The 21,791-nt window shown below is 34.9% G+C and overlaps 1 protein-coding gene across 2 annotated transcripts in view; it reads right to left on the bottom strand.

Moving 5' to 3' along the window:
- Nucleotides 1–375: 375 nt before the first annotated feature.
- Nucleotides 376–21,791, bottom strand: part of LOC116901574 (cadherin-12-like) — a 234,553-nt gene continuing 213,137 nt past the window's right edge. For both annotated transcript variants that reach the window (XM_032903571.1, XM_032903570.1), the window contains exon 4: nt 376–779. In XM_032903571.1, the coding sequence (XP_032759462.1) occupies nt 477–779 (303 nt within the window). In that variant the 3' untranslated portion in view covers nt 376–476. The remainder of the gene's footprint in view (nt 780–21,791) is intronic.

Below are 21,791 nucleotides of genomic sequence, written 5' to 3'. Positions count from 1 at the left end.
GGAAGGAAGTCTGTGATTGGGATATAGAATAAATAAATAAATTAATTAATTAATTAATGAAAAAGAAAAGAAAACAGAAAAATGCAAATACCTTCTCTTTGGCCCATTGCTGATACTAATGTAATGTTTTAGTTTGATATTTGGTAGTTATCTGTATCATTGATTGAAATACACACACACACACACACACACACACACACACACACAGAGAGAGAGAGAGAGAGAGAGAGAGAGAGAGTTCAAATAAATCAATAAATTAGGAAATAATTTAAAAAGTTACATATTCATATGTCTGTATTCATAGATTACTGACTGCTGCTTTATTCATAGAATATTGGTATAGGGGACAGTTTCTAGAGCAAATTAATGTTTTATAAATGAACAATATTGATATCTTATAAATAAGATATCGACATCAGCATGTACCAGGAAAATATTGAAGGTGGTTAATAGCATCTAATATAAACTTGATTTGTCTACTCACCCACAGGAGACATTTCTGGAACACTAGCAACATAAGGTCCATCCAAAAACTTTGGCTCATTATCGTTAATATCCTGCACTTTAATGATGAACTCTGATTCGGGCTCCAGTGGCTTCCTGGTTTCTATGTCCACTGCCTGAGCACGAAGAGTGTAGAAAGGTTTTTCTTCTCTATCCAGGCTTCTTATTGCATGAATGTCTCCTGTAGTTTCATCAATAGTGAAAACAGTACCAGCACCATCTCCAGAGAGCGTGTATTTAACAGTGCCTTCTCCCTTGTCCAGGTCAGAGTGTAACTGAGAAAGAGAGAGAGAATTCATTTAATCAGATAAGATAAATTAATATTTTATAGCCTTTTATGTCATATCTATGCCTTCCTGATTAATGAAACTTAAAGTGTGGGTGGCACGATATTTCAGAAAGCACTCTTAACTTCTGAGCTGTTTGCCAGTGCTCTTAACATATGTCCTTATAAATTATGTTATTTTGAGTCAAACATTATTTTAGATACTTTAAACTGCTTCTTTGAGAATATATTTTTTTAATTCTCCAAGTTTACATAAGAATCTCTTTCATCAGAACATCATTTATAGAGGATTTTGAACCTCAATAGTAACTGTAATCATTTTTGCATTTGCCATAAAATGTACATAAAGGTGGTTGTTCTATGAGAAAATATTTTGTTGCAGTGACTTTGGATTTATTAATAGTTTAGCATAGAAGATAGCATTGAAATCAAATTCAATTATATCATTTTTATACTAAGCTTTCTGTGAATTGGCACTAAAATTTATTACTGAAAAATGCAATTAAAAATGTCATCTCTGGTTATATGTCTAAACATCAAATTAAACATTTTGGTTTAATTTCAGTAAAATAACACCATGCAAACTTTTATTAAGATGAAATCTTGTTTTGAATTTGCATTGACATCTAAATTTTCTCAGAAGTATATTTGGTGTAGAATGTAATGTAATGTGAATTTTTGAATGGAAGAAAATATTTAAAGAAAAAATGAGAAACTCTACAATTTGGACTATCCTTTAGAAGTTTTTATGCATTGAATTTCAGCATAAGGAAATTACAGAGAATGATGGGATGAAGTGGGTTTTTTTATCCTATTTTTTTTAACTGCTATAAAGCATGGGGAATTTGAAGCATAAAATCAAGCTGTAGAAAAATGTTCTTTGAACTTATGAATTTCAAATCACAATTGTCAACCACACTATTAAAGATATTCAATGCAGTGGGTATTACTTTCCCTTTCAAATTTATGTTAAGGTATAAGACAGGCAAAGGCTCAATGCAAGAGGGATGGTTTTATGAGCAGTAACCAGTTTGCAATGGCTTAAAGGATACGTGCAGATATTTTGAGAACTGAGTGAAAATCTTAATTGGGTTTTCACAGTTTGATTCAAGTAAAGTTACAAAAAGAAAATTCCATATCATTTGATTAAAGTCAAAACTGTTTTCTTTTCAAACTGACTTAAGAATATGTAAGCTGATGTGCCGTCAGCCCTATCAAACTCCAAATTAAATCCAGTGGCTGCTCCCTCCTCTAACTTTCATCTTTAACCTTCTAACTTAAAAAATCTAGTCTTACAGAGATTAAATAATCAGAAACAATACATTAAAAATGCTAAGATTTTTACTTAGAAATACATTGTTAAATGCACAGCCCATTTTTGTGATGAGTCACATGGTGGTGTCTTTTAAAAGTGTTTATGGTTACTTTGTGTCTAATGAATGCATTGTGTACATAAAGAATGTGTACGCTATATGTTCCCAATTTCCAGATGTGTGAGAAGAGTATATCACTCTCCTAAATACTGATTACAGACAGAAAGTTATGAGTCCCTAAATGCATTCTAAAAACTGAAGCCAAGTTCTCTGCAAACCACCAAGTGATATGAAACACTGAGTATCTCTCTGGTCTTAGCACAGCAAAATGTAGAAAGACATCACAGTCATTGCCCAGGCTACTTAGGCAAGATAGTGTTACTGATTCTCTGCTGATGGACAGTGGCATCCTGATATAGATATAGGAGTTTAACCAGCAGCAAATTACCCAGTATCTAACTAACCAATATATATAAAAATTAAAATAATAACTTATTGGATATTGAAGAATCTCACTTAGTGAAAATGTAATACAGTTTCAGTCGAAAATTGCACAGGATAAGATAAACCCTGTGTTTTTACTCAATGACATTTTCAAATTACATTTCAAATGCTATCCCCTTTCCCAGCTTCCCATCCATAAAGCCCCTATCCCATACTTCCTCCCTTTCTTCTGTTAGGGTGTTCACCCACCCATCTGACCACCCACCACTTCCTGTCTCCTCTTATTCCCCTCACAGTCCCATTAAAAACATAACTTCTACTTTAAAAGCCAGAGTCTCACTATGTTGTCCTGTCTGGTCTGGAGATTTCTATGTAGACTAGGCTAGCTTCAGAGTCACAGAGACCGTTTTGAGCCAACCACCCAAGTGCTGATTTGAGAGGTGTATCAGTATGCCAATCTAACTCTTATTGGTCGATTATATAGATACAGAAACAGAAAATAAAAGTGGCAAAGCAAATATATATTACTCCACAAATGTAATCATGTAGTTATTTCTCTGTGCTGCTATACTCGATTTAAAAACAATACTGAGTAGCCATTTTCCAATCGCTAAACCATCATCTTTTCTTCCTATCAGTTGAGGTCCTCAAAATTATGTTTTTAGTGCCAAGTAGTAGTGACTCAAGCCTTTAATCCCAGTTCACAGAAGGCAGAGGCATAAGGATATCTATGAGTTCCATGCTTCTTGTCTACAGAGCAAGTTCCACCAACAGCCAGAGGTACTCAGAGAAACCCAGTCTCAAAATTTACATATACGTGTGTGTGTGTGTGTGTGTGTGTGTGTGTGCGCGCACGCGCGCGCGTGCACTGTGCACCCGTGCGTGTGTGATTTAAATTTCTACATTACTGAGTTACATATACTGAAATTGGGGGACTCAAAAGCATTGATGAATTTCTTATAAGTGATATGTGGAATGTATGTATGAATAAGTATGCATTTGTGTGTTTTCTTCTGTTTATTTCCTTAAAATAAATGGTAACTGCAAAGATGGGAAATGTGGCATTTTAAGAAACTTAGAAACTATTGTTTTCAGCAGTGGATCTCCATAGATAAAATTGAATTCTCCAGTTCTCCGGTGATGCAATTTAGGCTCAGTTTATGCCATGTGGCTAATTTTATGTCTCATTTTCATAAGAACTGAGGGCGCCTTTCCTCCTCTTTGGATGGTGTAAATTGTTAAAAATATAATACTACATCATTTCATGTAGTTGTCTAAATTATCTCCGAAAGAAATTATTAATTATATAAAAATAACAATGTAAAAATGTGTGCTATCTTTGTGTCTTATGCCACGTATTAAAAATAAGGTTTCTCTGAATAGGTGCTACAACATTTGCAGACGGAAACTGCCAACTCCAATAAGATCATCGTTTAGTAATGACACTTAAAATAAAATCTACCCCACCCCCCCAAAAGCATCCCACAAATAATGGATGCAGAAATAGGCACTGTCCAGATAGTTGCTTTGTGGAAGCAATGGTGTTATTTTCTGATGTGTTCCAAGTCATCTCAGATGGTGCGTGAAAATGAGATGCCAAGGGAAGCTGAAAAAAAGATGCTGAGGCCTAGGTTCAGTGTGGAAGCAAATCTTGAAATTCAGTGCTTAAAAGTTTGAGAAAGCTAATCTAAAGTTAAATGTTTACCAGCCGATCTCTGAATGCGGCTTGCAACTGCCGCCTTAAAAGACAGCTCGTTCGTATTTTCTGTGAGTTGAAATGTGCACATCAAATGGGAAAAGAGTTTGTATAAATATACCCAGCAGTGACTTTTATTTTCATTTGCCATTTACCAGGACACATTCACTAGACACGCAGACAGGAAGGGAGTTTGGAGAAGAACTCTCTGATTTTAGAAAGGTAGTTTTTCCTAGAAAAATGAAAGAAAACTTGTACCATTATTGTTTCAGGTGGGAAAATTTTTATTTACATATGATTGTACTAGATAAACATGTTACCAAATTAAACTGTAGCCATTTAATATAAAATTTAATATACAATATAATATATAATCATTATATATATATTATATATATATAATATATATATATATATATAGAGAGAGAGAGTGTGTGTGTGTGTGTGTGTCCATTCATGACATGGTTCTTATGTAGAGTTGAGAGGACAACCACTAATTCGTTGTTAGTGCATTTGAATCAGAACCTCATTTAGATTTACTTCTGCATAGTAAGGTAGACTATATACCCCAAACAAACAGGAATTTTCCAGTTTCTGCCTGTCATCTCCTTTGAGTGTCGCAATTACAGGCACAGACTTATCTCTCTTGCTGGTTCAGTGGGTTTGATTGTTTGTTTCTTTGTTTATTTCTTTTCCAGACATGAGCTTTCAGTCTTGCATAGCAAGTGTTTTAACATATTCTCTCATCTCCCAGTATGAAAACGCATGTCTGTGTTGATTTGCTAAGCCCTAGAAGCAGGCATGTTTGTTCAAGGGAGATAGAGACAAACAGGTATTGCTCCTAAGACACAAAAAGGATAGTTGTCCTGAGAAAAGTGAACAGCAGAAGACTGAAGCAAACATGCGTGAGCAAGTTTTACCCAAACTCCTTGTAATATACCTTTTTTCTTTTAAAATGGTTTTAAACCATGAAATGTTTAAAATATAATTTCCTTGTTCTCTGTAATGCTTTTTGATCTGAAAATCACTTCTGGGTCCCAAATACATTTCAACAACTTATTTTTAAATTTTTAGTAAGATACCTTGTGCATGGTATCCCTTTTCAGCAATAAAACAGTGACTAAGACAGAATTTGATACAAGGGAAAGGGTTATTATGGTGAAAGGCTTGACCATGTTACCTCTTTGAAGAATATGGAAGATTTGAGAGTCTAGTACCAAAGTGACTGAGTGCTTCAGCTTTAGCTAGCATTTAATGTTCTATCAAAATCGTGACCGACAGTAATTCAGAGAATGATGTAACTCATAATGACCCAGCTCAAGCGACTTAAGAGAAGAATGTAAGTGGCTTAGACACCACTCTTGATATTTTGACAAAGAATATGGCTGCTTTTTTGCCCTTGTCCTGAAAATTAAAGAGTTTGGATCATTGGTACTGACAGGAGACATCTCAGGACAGTCTGGTTATATGTGCTTTGTGTGGTTATTATTGTTCACTTCGATGCAGATCTATAATGAAAAAGATAAATAGAAAAATTCATAGTTTGAAAGAGGATCTAAGATTGAGGCCAAGTCCTGTGCTCAAGGAGAGAAATAAATGATCAATGAAGAATTCCTGCCAGTTTGGATATACAAGGAATTAATAAAAGGAAAAACCATCAAAATAGCTGGTGAAATTTTGTCAAATCTATTCTTGGAGCCAAGTCCTGGTTTCTCCTTAGGTCAGATGGAAATATGGAATCTCCATCGATCGAAAAAAGCCATGATCAATAGGTGACCTCTTCTGCAGAACAATGCCAATGTAAGGAAACCTCATTGGATACACAACTATGGAGATCAGAGCTGTAGGATAACTAAGGGGCAGACTTGGTGTGGAAGGAGCTCAGAGGGCTGCAGGTAATGAAACTAGCTGAAAAGGAGGTAAATGGGGCAAGAAAACCACTTTCTCTAAAATATAGCTGATGCATCTAATTTTTGATTTTGAATTTATAGGCTCCAAGAAGGAGTCTTTGAACTTTGGATTCCCGGTGCATTTTGCGTCAAGCAGAAGAATTTGGAATATATGTTTTGGCCACTTGGTTGGCCTTCTTGGTGAATTTATTGGACATCTGCCCAATCAAACATATTTTATTGATTTTCTTTCTTAGTGCATAGGCTCTCCCTAAATTTTTATTCCTTTCTTGTTTCCTTTCTACTTGGGAATGTGGATCCTTACTGATGATAATTTTGGCTTTGTCCAAATCATGATGACTGAATATTTTGTTTATATTTAAATATCAGTGACTTAACTTGGAGTTTGGAATCTGTGTGTTGAACTTACTGATTAACTTTGCTAACTTTGTTAACTTTTGTTTTATGTTGAATGAAAACACAACAAATTATGTTGTTTTATTCATGATATATGGCTGGGAATGACAAACCACCATGGAGTTAGATTCATTCCCATTCTTTTATTTACCATTTCCTTTAATCCAGTGCTTTCTTCATTGTTGTCGAGTTGTTTATACCTATATGATATTACTCTTTAAGTACTTAAGGGAAACTCTACATTCAGACTAACAACAGTCTTTGTGTTTACCTGCTAAATCTTATACCTAAATTTGAGATTTTTCTTTTGAGTTTCCCCCAATTGGCTCAAACCAGCTCAGCATAGTTTATTCAGAGTCTTTGAACTCTTTCAGAGCATTCCAGTTCCTTAACAATTTAAAGTCTCAAAGAATAGACCACCCTCTCTCCTGCTACTACACCTGTCTAGCAGAATTACTTATGAGTTTGTACTTTTATTATCTTACTATAAATTTCATATTGTCACAAGAGAGGAAGTAAAGTTTTAAGGCAGTATACCATTTTCTTTGACAAAATTGATATAAAAAATCACAGCAATAGATCAAAGGCTAAAAGAAAAATCTTAGAATATTTGGTTAAAATTATCAACATTTCACTGTATTTGCTTTATGAATACACAATTTGAAATAAATATAATATCATGGTCATTCACTATCTAATTTAAACATAGATATTGAAATTGAAGTATTTTCCCCTTTGGAAACACAAGTATAAAATTCTCATTAGAATTTTTCTCCTGGATTTTTTTTTCCACTTGGAGAGGTTTAATGAAGGAAGAAGAGTAGAAGAGGGGAGGAACAAAGACCAGCCATGGGAACAGGAGTCTGGGGGTGGATGGGGAGAAAAGGGACAGGCACAAAGAGGGTACCAGAGCAGAGAAGGGAAGAGTAAAAGCAGGAGCTGGGTTCTTTTAAGTGCAAAAGTATACATACTTATATCTACTTATTTGTCATTTTATTTCCAAGTAAATAGATCCTCTCTCAGAAACCTATTGATGTGTCTCTCACATGTTATTTAACCTATTGTTTCTTCTGATTAAAAAAAAAACTATTGATTTAAAAAACAGACTTATACAACCTTACTTTAATTGATGTGTAGCTCTGTATAGCATCAGACATCCATGGGGATTGAGGCATAGCACAGCATGGGGCTGAAAGCAAAGACTTATCTCATAGTCACATCTGTTCATGTAAATTAAGAGTTAAGGCAAAAGTTTCTTGTGTGCACTTAAGTTGTTTTGAGGTAATCTTTGAATGTATGCAGTCATATTCACTACTAATTATAAAATGTATATTTATAATACATAGAAGATGTTCTTTACAATGTTTGTTAGTCTACTGTTTGACATTTAAAGCAGTAGTTTATTGGCTTCATTCACATGCCTTACCCATACAGATTAACCTATTTAAAATAAATATAACAAAATTATCAACATGTCTCAGGTTGAAAATGTTTAATTGGGTACAAAGGACCATTTTTTCTTGGTAAATTTATAGAATATTAAATGCATCTTCAATTCTATTTGCTCTGAGTCATGGTGCCTCAAAAATGAATGTGCTTAAGATATAGTTGAAAGAAAATTGAAGACAAGACTCGGTGATTTTCTGTATTCCTACCTAAATAAAATTGTACCACAAATATTTGTATTCAAAGGTCTTGAATGTCCAAAATCATTTGTCAATCCATTCCACTCTGGTCTCCTGAGAGGACTCATCTCATGCTAGCTTGCTTTCAGTGATATGGACTAGCAGAATATTGCTTTGTAATGTTTGGTATTTCTTTCAACAGCCCAATGTGAGTTGAAAGCTCCCCTGCCTGGGTAACACACCCAGAGCTATTTATCATCTGGAAATATTTCACCTTCTGTTTAAGAAAATAGAGATCTGTTTCAAAATGCTCACACTCCCCCAGGATATGCTAATGAAGAACAAAGAACACCAAGACGATTTATATTGCTCTGGAGCAACAAAAGCTGATATTCAAGCCTGAACTGTGTATCATGGTGTTGAAAAACAAAAACAAAGACAAAACACACACACACACACACACACACACACACACACACACACACACGCACGCACGCACGCATGCACACAAATATCTCACTCTCCAGTGTTTCCTTCAGTGTCTTCTCTTTGATTCCTGAATGTATGTCACAGAAGGGTATTTTATTAGGTTATCACATTCTACAACTTTAATTAACTGGCGGTATATTTTTCTCTGTTGATATATTATATTGATATCTACTTTTGGAACAGATAGGTTACTGGATTGTTGCAATGGTTATGAGGTGAAAATTTTAGAAGCAAATTAAAATAATTTTTCTTCTATATTTATAATGTCACGAAATTTCTTTGCACATCTTCACTTTAGATGATTAACCATTCATAAAAGACAAAATATTGTTATTAAATAGCAATAGAATTTCTGCTTTGCTAGAATGAATGATTGTATTATTTAAATGAATGGAGGTAATAATACTTCATTGTGTTAGATAAAACAAGAATGGTTTATTCTGGATGTAAAGTACATAATTATGACTCAAAATAACAACTCATTATTTCACTCAGGTGTAGTTTTAAATGTATTAGTAGTAACTGTTAGTTAATCATACTTGTATTTTCCAGAAAAATCTTTAAGAATGTTTAAAATTTCATTTATTTGCGTTTATTTGAGGGTTATCCACAATGTGCTTTGCATTTGGAAGTTGTTCTACTTCAACCAAGTTGAGATTGGGTTCAAACACAGGTCATCAATCTTGGATCCACTTAACCATCTTTTTTGACACTTAGTCTTTATATGAATATACGATTGTTACATAGGATTTACTTTTTTATTAGTCTATTCGTAGGATATTGACACAAATAAGGTAAAAAAATCTTGTGCAATCTAACTCTTCAATGGTAAGCAGGGAAATGAAATTCTTTGCTAGTGCATTTGGTAAAGCTATAGATAGCCACTTATTAAAAACTACAAATAAAGAATGTGAATTTTATTACTTTTTATCATCATCATTGGAGGGGCTATTCCTGGTTGTCAACTTGACTATATCTGGAATGAAGCACAATCCAGAATTGGAAGGCTTACCTTTGATCCTCATCTTGAGGCTAGGAGATACAAGTTTCTGACCTAGAACTTGGTATGGAGATCTTGAGGCAAAGTGGCTATGAATCCCAGGAGCCTAAGGCAAAGAGATCTCTGTGTTCAAGGTCATGTGGGACAAAGCAAGTCCCAGATCCAGGCAGGTAGTACACATCTTTAATCTGGGACACACCTTCTTCTGGAGACCTACATTGGACATTGGAGGAAGCAATGGTCTCTTTTTTTTTGCCTACCTGCCTTGTGGGACTAAGCCACCACTAGATCCTTAGACTCCTTTCACGGCTGTTGTTGATCATTTCTAGGGAGTTGGACTATAGATTGTAAGTCATCAACAAATCCTCTTACTTTACAGAGACCATAAGTTCTGTGACTCTAGAGACTCTGACTAAAAAATCACATTATCACTAACACGTGTTGTTATTTTATTTCACTTTTGATTTTAGTAGTTAATCTCTAATGATAATTCAGCTATATTTTGTATTAAAATATATTTTTGTATAAAAACAATTAATGATGTTAAGACCAATATAAGTAATACTCCAAAATAAAATCCCTGTATCCATTTGGTACTACTAAAAAACATAATTAATAAATAAAATTACAATGAAAAGTAATTTCAAGAAAATTGAAAACTATTAAAATACCTTAACTGCTTTTTAGATCAAATGATCAATGCTTTAAGGAAGTAGTTTCACAGTGTTCTCTATATGTTGATCAATTCTTAGCAAAATATTGAAAAGATACTTTTTCTTGTTTGTTCGTTTGTTTGTTTGTTTGTTTGTTGGTGAATTGAGGTGTATTTATTCCCAGAGCCAGTGTAAAAATCCAGTTGTGATGGGGCATACATATAATCCTGCCAATAGCGAGACAGGAGACAGAAATAGTCAGGTCTTTGGATACTGATAGACCAGGTTCTAAGGAATAGAGAAAGGCTGCCCTAGACAAATAACGAAGGTCCATGAGAACTGATGACCAAGGTTGTCCCCTGACATCTACTATATGCTGCCCTGTACTAGATTATACACATGTACACACACACACACACACACACACACACACACACACACACACACACACACACAACTCTGCTTTTCATTGTTACCACTGTGGTAAGCCGAATCCAGTGCATTAAGACTATAGCACATTACTTCAAGGAGAAACTACTGTCTTCACTTCCTACATGCATAGAAAGTAAAATGATTTTAAAAGTCCAAGCTAGTTCATTTTATTCCTCTGCTCAAAACTATGCTGTTGCATTCCATGTCATGCAAAAGTAAAGGAAGAGGATGCCATAGTCAAAATCACCATGTGAAAGAAAACAAGGAAATCACAATGTGATCTTCGAGGTTTCTGTCCATAACTGGGACTGTGGTCTTCTTCCTCTATTCCTGAAGTTCTGGCTCAAGGCGACAGGATTTTTTTTCTCACTTTTGATTTTATTTATCAAGTGTATGAGTGTACCTATGTGCTGGTGTGTGTGTGTGTGTGTGTGTGTGTGTGTGTGTCTGTGTCTGTGTGTGTTTGTGTCTGTGTGTGGGTGTGTGTGTGTGTGTGTGTGGGTGTGTGTGTGTGTGTGTGTGTGTGTGTGTCTGTGTCTGTGTGTGTCTGTGTGTGTGTCTGTGTGTGTGTGTCTGTGTGTGTGTGTGTGTGTGTGTGTGTGTGCGTGTGTGTGTGTTTGACACAGTGTATGTGTAGCTCACAGGAGAACCTTGTGGGGTAGGACCTTTACTTGCATCCTCACATGTGTTCCTGCTGTTGAAATAGTCATCTGCTGGTACAGCAAGCATCTTTCCAAGCTCAGTTATCTCATAAGACTAGGGCAGGAAACAGACTTACTGTGATGATCAATCACTGATTCTGGAGAGTGGGGATAAATATCTACTTGTGTGAGTAGCATCCTTTAAACTTTTAAATGGTATAATGAAGTTGTTCTTTCTTCCTTCTTTCCTTCCTTCCTTCCTTCCTTCCTTCCTTCCTTCCTTCCTTCCTCCCTTCCTTTCCTTTCTTTGTCTTTATTTTTGCTGTACTAGGGAGTAAATTCAGTGTTTCAAGTATAAGGAACAAACACTCTACAAACTAAGTTTCAACCCAAATCGTTTTGTAGGACTAATTTAATTAATTTTCTTCTAAAGCTTACTCACAAGGAGAATGTATCTGATATGCGTGTGCACCATAAGGCGTGTGCTCTTTGTGAGCTCTGTGTAATCTGGAGCAGTTTATCAGCTTGCTCTTCAAGGAGGCCTGGCAATACTTCACAGTACACTGTAACCACTACTTCCCTCCGTTGACATGCTAATTAACAGGAGGTTAAAAAATGGCCTGCACAAATTCTTTGCAACAAACAGCATCAATAATCATCTGAAGGGAGTTAGATGCAAATGCACTTTACTGAAGAATAGACCCAAAATTAGTTTGCACCACAGTTGTTATGTTTTTCTTTCTGGAGAAGCAAAAGAAATATACAGGGTAAAGCAAACATTTTTTGTCAAAGAAATAGCACAACTCCTTCCCCATTTTCATAAAGCCCCAGGACAAGTTATTAGGTTATGAGAATATGTCTGTAGCTATGCAGATATGCATCTAGTAGATCAGAAATCACCAACAACTTAGGATAAGAACAATGGTCGAATGTCACTCAGATTTCAAGTGGTTCAATATATCTGAAGGTTGAAAGTGAAAACTTAAAGAAAGGGGAATGGTGCTTATATGTTAGTAAGGAAAATAATTTTTAAAAAAAAGCAGGTTGAGGATAAAAAGAATTCAAAACCAGATTAAGGGAAGGAGGGAGAAATGGGGGTGGAAAATGAGGACGGAGTGGGGAGGAAGAGAGGAGAGCTAATAGTTTTTAGCCACCATATGAGCACTGGATATTTAACTTGGGTCCCCCCAAAAATCAGCCAATGCTCTTACTAGTGAGTCATTCCTCAAGTTCCAGTACTTCCTATTGTTATGTTCATGTTTCCCTGGGCTTACAGATCTATGTCCTGATCAGTATAGAGAGTTATTACCTTCTTGAATGTGAGAAATCTCTTTCTCTGAATCGAGGTCTCTGACTGAAAAAGACACCACCCTCTTCTATCATACGCCTAATCTTTTGCATCTCCCTGAGTTTATACTTGTGGTTTTTCAAAATTTTTGGTCACCAAGATGATATGATGTGACTTTAAGGAGGAGATTTTGACCAAATAATGTTCATCCCATGCAGTAACCCCTACTTGTTAGGGCTATAACTTCAAATGTAGTACTTCTCTGGCATTCCATTATTTGAAGAAAAGGATCAAGAGTTAAAGGCTAGACACTTTTATATTGTATGCATGAAGTCACTTTATGCTAACCAAGAGCGTGACTTATAAAACCAAAAAAAAAAAAAAAACAACATTTTATTGGAAATGAAACCATTGAAAGATGAAGACACAAGAGGGAATGAGATTTCCTGGACCCAGTTATAGGTCATAAGTATATACCCTATAGGAATATGTATAACCTATAAAAATTAAAGGAATTAGAGAAAGGACTGGAGGAGCTGAAGGAGATTACTACCCCATAGGAAGAACAACAATATCAACCAACCAGATCCCCAAGAGCTCCTGTGGACTAAACTATGAGTCAGAGGGGCCCGTGGCTCCAGCCACATATGTAGCAGAAGATAGCAGTGTCTGTCATCAATAGGAGAAGAATCCCTTGGTCCTGTGAAGACTCCTTTCCCATTGTAGGGGAATGCTAGGGTGTTGAAGCGGAGGTGGGTAGGTGGGAGTGGGAGCATCCTCTTAGATGCAGGGGGAGTGGGGACAGGAGAGGAGGGAACCTGGAAAGGGGATAGCATTTGAAATGTAAATACATAGAATAGCGAATAAAAAATAGAAGAAATAGATTACAGGATGCTTTAAGCAGCTTTGTGTCTATCGCAGATTAAAATCCTGGGTCCTGCAAGAGCAGTCACGGAACCATCTCTCCAACCAAAGTCGTTCCTTATTTAATACAGTTTTACAGTTATTTGTTTGTTTCAGTTTCCGAATGTCTGTCTAACATTTGCGTTTGGGTTTTGCTTTCAGTAGTAAGAGAGCTCCAGCATAATTTGACTCTACCTTACAACTTAAGTTTTTAGCTGATTAAATTTCTAGCTCTTTAATAACATGCTTAGTAATGTTTTAATACTTTATAGATTTAAAAATAATTAAACCACATACTAATAGTCATCAATCAAAATTCTGTTTGCCTTTTGTCTTTGTATTAGTGTGTAGTAAGGACAAAATAGTAAATAATTTAAAATCCATGGTCATGTTCTATGAATATTTGAAGATTAAAACCCTTCTAATATCTCTAACTCTAAACTAATAGTTCTCATAAGAGTGTAATTACTTTTATTTTTGTGTGTGAGAAACAACCATTAATTTGACTTCATAAAATATTTCTCTTTCCTTTTGACTCTTAACTATGCCAAATTTAATGATATTTGTATCTGTTTATTCTGATGTTCAGAAATGGTTAGAAGAACTCTAATTGAGTTCCAAATAATTATAGAAATCCCTGCCAAGTTCGTACCTTTAGCTTGGCAATTTTATATCGGCTTTATGTATTTTAAAGCGCGTTAATACTCACCATAATCCTATTAGTGCCACTCTGCTGCTATCAGCCTTGCTTTGTTGATGTGAAAATCAGGGCCTGAGCCTGCTAACTTGGCTCAGGACACACAGGCAGAAGGAAGCAGAGCAGAGATTCAAGTCAGAACACCTAATCCCCTGTGTGTTTCTGATGAACGGTTAAATCAAATCAAGTTCATATTTAATTCAAAGATCTAATGCCTTGTGTTTTTTAAACATTTTAATGTTGTTAAGTTTGAGACAAAAAATAACTTAGCAAGGAAGAAAAAAATAAACCTCAACAGAGCTGAACCTTTGGTCAGAAAATTGGAAATACATGTAAATTATCCACGATTTGTATGTTTGACATCAGTTTATTTACACAGCTAGATTTGTATTACTATGAATGGATAGCATAAATGCTTTCATTCAAAAACACTTTGGGCTGTCTATGGTAATTGTGCTGTTAAACATAGACTAGATGATATGAATTACTTGTTTACAAGGAGACAGAGATCCTGCTGTGAATTACAGTCGTATTAGCACAAAAGCCATTCATTCAAATCAATCTCTTAAAAAAAATCACTACTAAAGTTTTAGGGAAGCATGTGTTTTATAATTAAAAGCAAGTCCTGTGTGCATCCTACTCACAATACAATGTGACATTATGTGTTAAGGTAAAAATTATCTGCAGAGAATAATGTATCATGGCTCCTGCTTGTAAATTAGAAATAATAGTCATCTCGAGAAATATGTTTGCACTTACAAGAATAAAGTTATATTATCAGCAACAATGTTTAATGAGAAGAGTTTTCTAGGTTTATGCATTGCTTTAAATATGTGTTCTGAAAGACAAATGTCACTTAAACACATTATGAAACAATGAAGTCAATTAGAGATATACTGATGAAGAAGTCTATTTTCTCACAATTAACTCAATTACACAAGGATGCACACTGTGCAAAGACATTTGTTCAGCATACATGCAGTAGGGGGAAGGAATAAAATGTTGGAGATTGCACTTGTGTTTTTAATGCTTGCATAAGCACATTTGTGCAAAATGAATGAAAGCCAGTAGAGATACATAATATAAAATCATGTTCTGAAGAACAAAATGTAAAATTATAGCTTCTGCTTACTTTCAAGGGTGGTTTGAAGGTGACCCACTTTCTGTGCTTTCCATTCTGTGGGGATTGCTTTCACGTGTGAAAGCAGAAATCCACTTCACTGATGTCTTTTATTTCCTTCTGCACACTACAGTAACTACTTAAAACTGAATTTGAAAGTATAATATCAATGAAGATAAGTAAACATAGAGGATCAGTAGCTTGCTCTTACTGTTCAGAATCGAGCCTTCTGAAAAATTAGTTCTTAAGAATTCACCTTGCTTACGCTTACTTCCTACAAGGGTATCATAAATATTACCTAATAGGCAACTAATTCGCATGATAATTTGTACATTACACATTCATCTTTGTCCAAATTGTCAGAAAATAGGTACTGTTGGAGTGCAATTGGACTGTATTAATGAGCAGTAGTCCTAGCAACTACTTTGTATAAGATCAGTAGTGAGTTGAGCATTGTCTCTAAATGCAGGTTAGCTGAAGGGATTTTCTAACAGTTTCATTATAAACATATTAAGGAAGGAATCATTCAATGTGTTTCCTTATTTCCCACGAGGCTTAATAAGATTCCCAAGAAACCTTCAAAAGCTCATAGTTCTACTTTTACTTTAATATGAAAAAAATAGAGAAACAGGCCAAAAATAAATCTTTCACTGATTTTAGAGTGGACTTTATTTACTTTACCAAGTGTGGAACACCTGAATGAAAAAAAACTTATTTTCAGTAATTGTTTTCAAGCATATGAAATGATCATTAAGTTTAAAGACAAGGCTTTGAAAACACATGCTTAATTTGTCATTGACTAATCAGGCATATTTTATCATTTTATTGCCTTTGAAAAATAATTTCTATGCTGTTAATTTTATCCAGTGAGTTGAAAGGATCAATGGATTTGTCTTTATATGTTTATGTTTTGAATCATACTTCCCTAAATCTGACCCTTCGTATTAGTAAATTCAATGTTATATGACTCCCAAGTCTTTAAAGTCATTTATTTCCTCTGCTCTTCTGCAACTCTTTTTTTCTCCATTTGTCATTGCTGATTAAAGCAAGTTAAACACAAATTTTTTTTAAATTTAGCAGGAACTGATCAGAATTCACTGTGTAAATTTAGATTGTAAAATTAAATCATATTCATTATAGAACTGAATCCAAACCTAGTTTTTGTTTTTAGGTATGAGTAGACCACAACATTTTGGGGATTACAAAGGATTCTAAAATAGTCCCTAAGATCTCAATCTAATTGTTGCTGTATAATCTGTTATGCTTAAACACAATACTTATCTATAAAGTAAGGAGATAACTACATGGACCTCAAAAATGCTTGGCAAATAGCACCCCCCTTGCCCCAGTCAGATGTTAAGTAAGGATACCAGAGAAACATACTGCAGCTGGAAAGACGAACATATGAGTTGTGAGTTGTGGGTGCAGAATTGTTGGACTTTGAGTAATTGACAATAGATTCTATCATACCACTGCCAGTGAACAATACCTCTGTTGAAGATTGACAAAGCGACTTCTGGAATGTACTTGGGAAAGTTTTATTTTACTAAGACCCTCAAGATCCGCATCTGGAGGCATGCTTCTTTTGTAAAATGATACTTAGAGAAGATAGGCATGCCTAACTACACACAACTGATTTAATTTATGGGTGACATTTTAAGCTGCTGAATTGGGACTATAGAAATGGCTCAGCAGTTGGGAGCACTGTCAGTTCCTTTAAAGGACCTGGGTTCAATTACTAACACTCACATCGCAGCTCTGTTTGTAACTTAAGTTTCCGGAGATCTGTGGCAACAGGTGTGCATGTGATGATATATATATATTTAAATAAATTTAAATGTGTGAGAATTTACAAGTCAGCAATAACTTACCAGTGTCTATGAGTAGTTACATACATCTTATATAATATTTCTTCTTATTAAACATCAATTCTGTATTTAGAGGAAGGGAACAGTGTTACAGAATTAATTTTCTGGGTTAAGTTTCCTAGTTTTCTTCCTTGTCTATTTTTTCTAACTAAACAGAAAATCTATAAAAATCTCTGATAACAATGAATTAACTATGTTTTAACTTGTTGGCTACAGTATAGAGAAGCCTTAAAATGACAGTTTCTAATTCCTGACCTGAAAAAGTATCATTTTACAATGAAGTTGGACCCCGCTTTTGACAACTTTTAATGTAGGCCACATTGTCAGTGAACCAAGGGACAGATGGATGAGATGAACAAAAACTGGACAAAGTTCTGACTATACTGTGGTTTTCCTGGATACAAAATTTGCTGGCAGTTATAGTTTTTACTGTGAACTTATTTGTTCAGTGTTCAAAAAAAAATAACCTTTCAAAGGAACCTTAAAAATTGCCTCAAATGCATAACTGTCCATGTTTATTTTTCTAAAAACTCGAATTTATTGAATATTGATTGTGTCCAGGTTCAGAATTTTAGATACAAAACCATTTATAAGTCCCTAAATATCAACATGGATGGAGAATCTGTTTTTACACTACAATAAGTAACCAAGACATTTTAGAATAAGTTTATTAGGTCAATTAAAATATAATGATAACTTTAAGGAAAGGACTCCAAGGCCATCAGTCTAGTATTCACCAAGTTCAATATTGAACACAATACTTCCTGCTCATAAATTGTCTTGAAAATAAAAAAGAACATTTGGTATCTCATTCTGATAGGATGTATTGTGGCAGCCGAGGCTGCTTCTGCCATTCAAGCGATGACTGTTAAACTTTAATTAAATGCATTAACAAATTATTATAATTCTGTCCCTTACTAATATTCACCAAGTTAGCCATTCTAAATGTAAACAAATGGACATTTCTGAAAATGTAAGTTTAGCAACCTCCTCATTATGGTGCATTCAGTTTACCAAAAGTGAGTTGGTGCTGATGTAATTCTGGAGCTCTTTCCATCCCTCTTCCCTTACACACTTAGTCCAAAGCACACACAAATTATGTAATGAACACGTTAAACATTCTGCTGGGTTTCTTATGATGCCAGTTATACAATGCTTACTGTGGACCAAGCTAACTGTTCCCCATTCTTTGTTAAGGAAATTTTTTTTTTTACTGCACTTCGTTCTGCAGCATATTAAGTTTCAATGTTGTTCACATAAAAAGCACAGATAATGATGGGCATCCCTTTAAAATGAGCTCCCTTTATTGCCTTATAATAATTGAGCATTTTTACTTTAATAGTCCATCTATGTTCCTGCCCATTTTTTTTCTGAAGTAGCACCCAAATGGTGGCATATTCTTGCGTAGTTCTGTGTATATACCAGCTTCTAATGAAGCTTGAAATTTATTGACATATGCAGGAGAATGTAGATAATAAGGTATTTGAAAAACCTATTTGAGAACTAAGCTCGGGAACCTATCATTTCTCATACGAATTTGCACAAATATATCTACCTGTGTGAAACATCAACTATCTTTCGTCTAATAAAATTAATTCTTCCATGACTGTCAAAGTGACCTGTAGAAATTATGGTTTAACTTCTCAGACATCTGAATATTCACGACAGCTATGTCTCAAATGTACTGACTAGAGACAGCAATCATATACATTTTAACTTGTTATAGGGTGTAATTACATCAAGTGTAATTTGTATTGATAAAGAGGAAATATATGTGACTGAAGAGTTAGCTCAGCAGTTAAGAGCAGTTACTCCTTCCACAGAGCACATTTGTCAATTTCCTATCATCCACCTAGGATCTCACAGCTGTATGTAACTCCATTTCCTGGGATACAGCACCCTATTCCTGCCTCCATGAGCTTAAGCACATACATGACACAAACAATTCATGTACACACACACACACACACACACACACACACACAATGAATACTCTTGAAAAAGAAAGGAGAAATTCAATTTAAAAGTAAAGCATGACCTCACATATCATGCCTATGGTGACATAAAATCAGGACATTAGAACAGGATTGTACCTTAGAGAGCATTGTTTCAATTACTTGATTTCTCAAATGAGGAAATTAAGAATCAGAACTGCTAAGTGATTTTCCCAATATCATAACGCTATTTAATTACAGAAGCCAGAATAGAAACTGGGTTATACAACTCTCTACCCAGGCTTCCTTTCATAGCATGTAAATGAAGTGAACTGTTAGGATTTAGACTAGTTTGATCAAAAGGTAGCATTATGGCCCTGGTTAAAAGCAAGTATTGTGCCACTATGAATGGGAAAAAACAAAAGGGAGAAAAATCTACTAGCCTAATAAATTCAGTTAAAATATATTTCATCATATTATACTAAAAATATTTTTACCATTGCTGCATTTATATAAAAATTCAGCATCGACAAAAAGTTTCAAAGGCTTTGAAGGTATCAATGCTCAAAAGAAGAACCATATAAATTTCAAACCTCACTAACAACACAATAAAGAAAAAACATGGGAATGTTAGGAGATAAAAGCTATAGGAACTGACTTTAGTATGTGTGGAGATAAAAATATAAATCAAATGAGATTATTTGTCTACTATGAGTTATACTAACATTTTTGATACCTTTATTTGATTCAACATATTATTAAAAGTATCTTCTTTGTATCTTTCACAATCGTTTAGAGCTTACCAACAATGAGAATTAATTTATCTTTTAGGATATACCAAAATTTGTAAAATACATTATGATCATGGGTTGAGAGCCTACGAACAAACTTCAAAGGTAATCTGGCCTGTATAATCTATAAATTTATTTATTAATTTTAATTTCATTATACTACATTTTGTATGTTTGGAAACAACCAAATTAAACTTTTCCTGCAACATTAATCAGTATAGAAAAGCCCAAAACTTGCAAAGACGAGCAGCCAGTAAATGGTGAGTATTCTCTGAGCTTCACATTTTTTATCACACGTTATATATTGTTGGGAATAAAATTTTATGAAATTATAGTTACAGGCTTGAAATGGATTTTAAATCTCTTCATTTTGTATGTCACAAGTGAGAGCTGTAAACCTGAAAAATTAAACCTGCAGTATAATTTATCTTGACAAAAAATATTCTGCTATACAGTATACACTTTTGAAGTAAACAGTAATAGACAAGACTTAAAATGATATTTCTCCACGGGAAAGCACGTGATAAACAGCAGGAAATGCCGCGATCCTGACTGTAATTGTGCCACACGGAACAGAGACTTAGCACTTGTCATAGCACTCATATTCAGTCTGAGAAATTGTACAAGGAAACATCGCATTATTTGTAACTGTTAATAATTTTTTCTGTTTATACTACAAACATTTAAGCCAAATTATTCTGCAAAATTTGTAGGTAATAGACATTTGTATATAAACAGTCGGCCTGATATGTGGTAGCTACTTAAAAATCTACTGTAATGATAAACTTTACAGCATTGTTCTCAATTCTGGAGAAGGAGATTTAGGAGTTCTTGAAACAAGTGATTTGTGAGATGTGGATGGATGTTTTAATGAGAATCAAAACTTCTTACAAAGAAGGAATATTTTCCAAAGACTATAGCTCAGCTACCCCGCAAGAGAGGATGGGAAAAATGTAGGAGTAAGAAAGAATACAGACACAACCCTCTGAACCTATTAAGCAGGGCTCGTACAGCTCACAGAGAAAGATGCAGCAAGCATAGGGCCTGCATGGATCGCCACCAGGTCCTCTGTGTACATGCTATAGCTGTTAGCTTGCTGTCTTTCTGGGATTCCAGACAGTTGGAACTGGTGTGTCTCCTCCTCTTGGGTCTCCTCATCAGATTCTTGGCCTTATCCGGCCTCAGTATGAGAGGTTTCGCCCTGTTTTAATAGATCTTGTTTTGTCCTGTTTGGTTATCGCCTCTTTGAGGCCTGCTCTTATTCTGAAGGGAGATTGAGGGGGAGTGAGTCTGAAAGAGAGATGAAGTTCTAGGGACCTTGGAAAAGTGGGAGGTGATGGATAATAGGACAGAAGAATAAATTTTCAAGGAAAAAATTCTAGCCATGCTGTACACAGCCGGTGCTTCAGGTAGAAGTTATAGTATAAAGAAACATAAGAAAAAAAGAAAAAAAACTGTTTGCTGCATATATTGTCCTTTATCTTTTTTCTTTGTAATCTCCTATGAAATGTACTTTTTTTCTCGCAGGGTGCCATATATTTAATTGTAATAATCGTCCCAAGCACAGACAGGTCAACACACAGGCACATACATAAGCAAACAGAAGCTCTGATGATATATTTGGCTACTCAGCATAAACAGCAATAAAGTATAAATGGACCTTGTCTTAGTCAAGGTTTCTCCTCCTGTATAAACATGATGACCAAAAAGCAAATTGCAGTGGAAAGCATTTATTCAGCCTACACTTCCACATTGCCCTTTAGGAAGGACTGGAACTCAAGCGGGTCAGGAAGCAGGAGCT

Source organism: Rattus rattus, chromosome 5, assembly GCF_011064425.1.
Source record: "Rattus rattus isolate New Zealand chromosome 5, Rrattus_CSIRO_v1, whole genome shotgun sequence".
Taxonomy (NCBI): Eukaryota; Metazoa; Chordata; class Mammalia; order Rodentia; family Muridae; genus Rattus; species Rattus rattus.
This window is presented reverse-complemented; position numbering and strand designations above follow the sequence as displayed.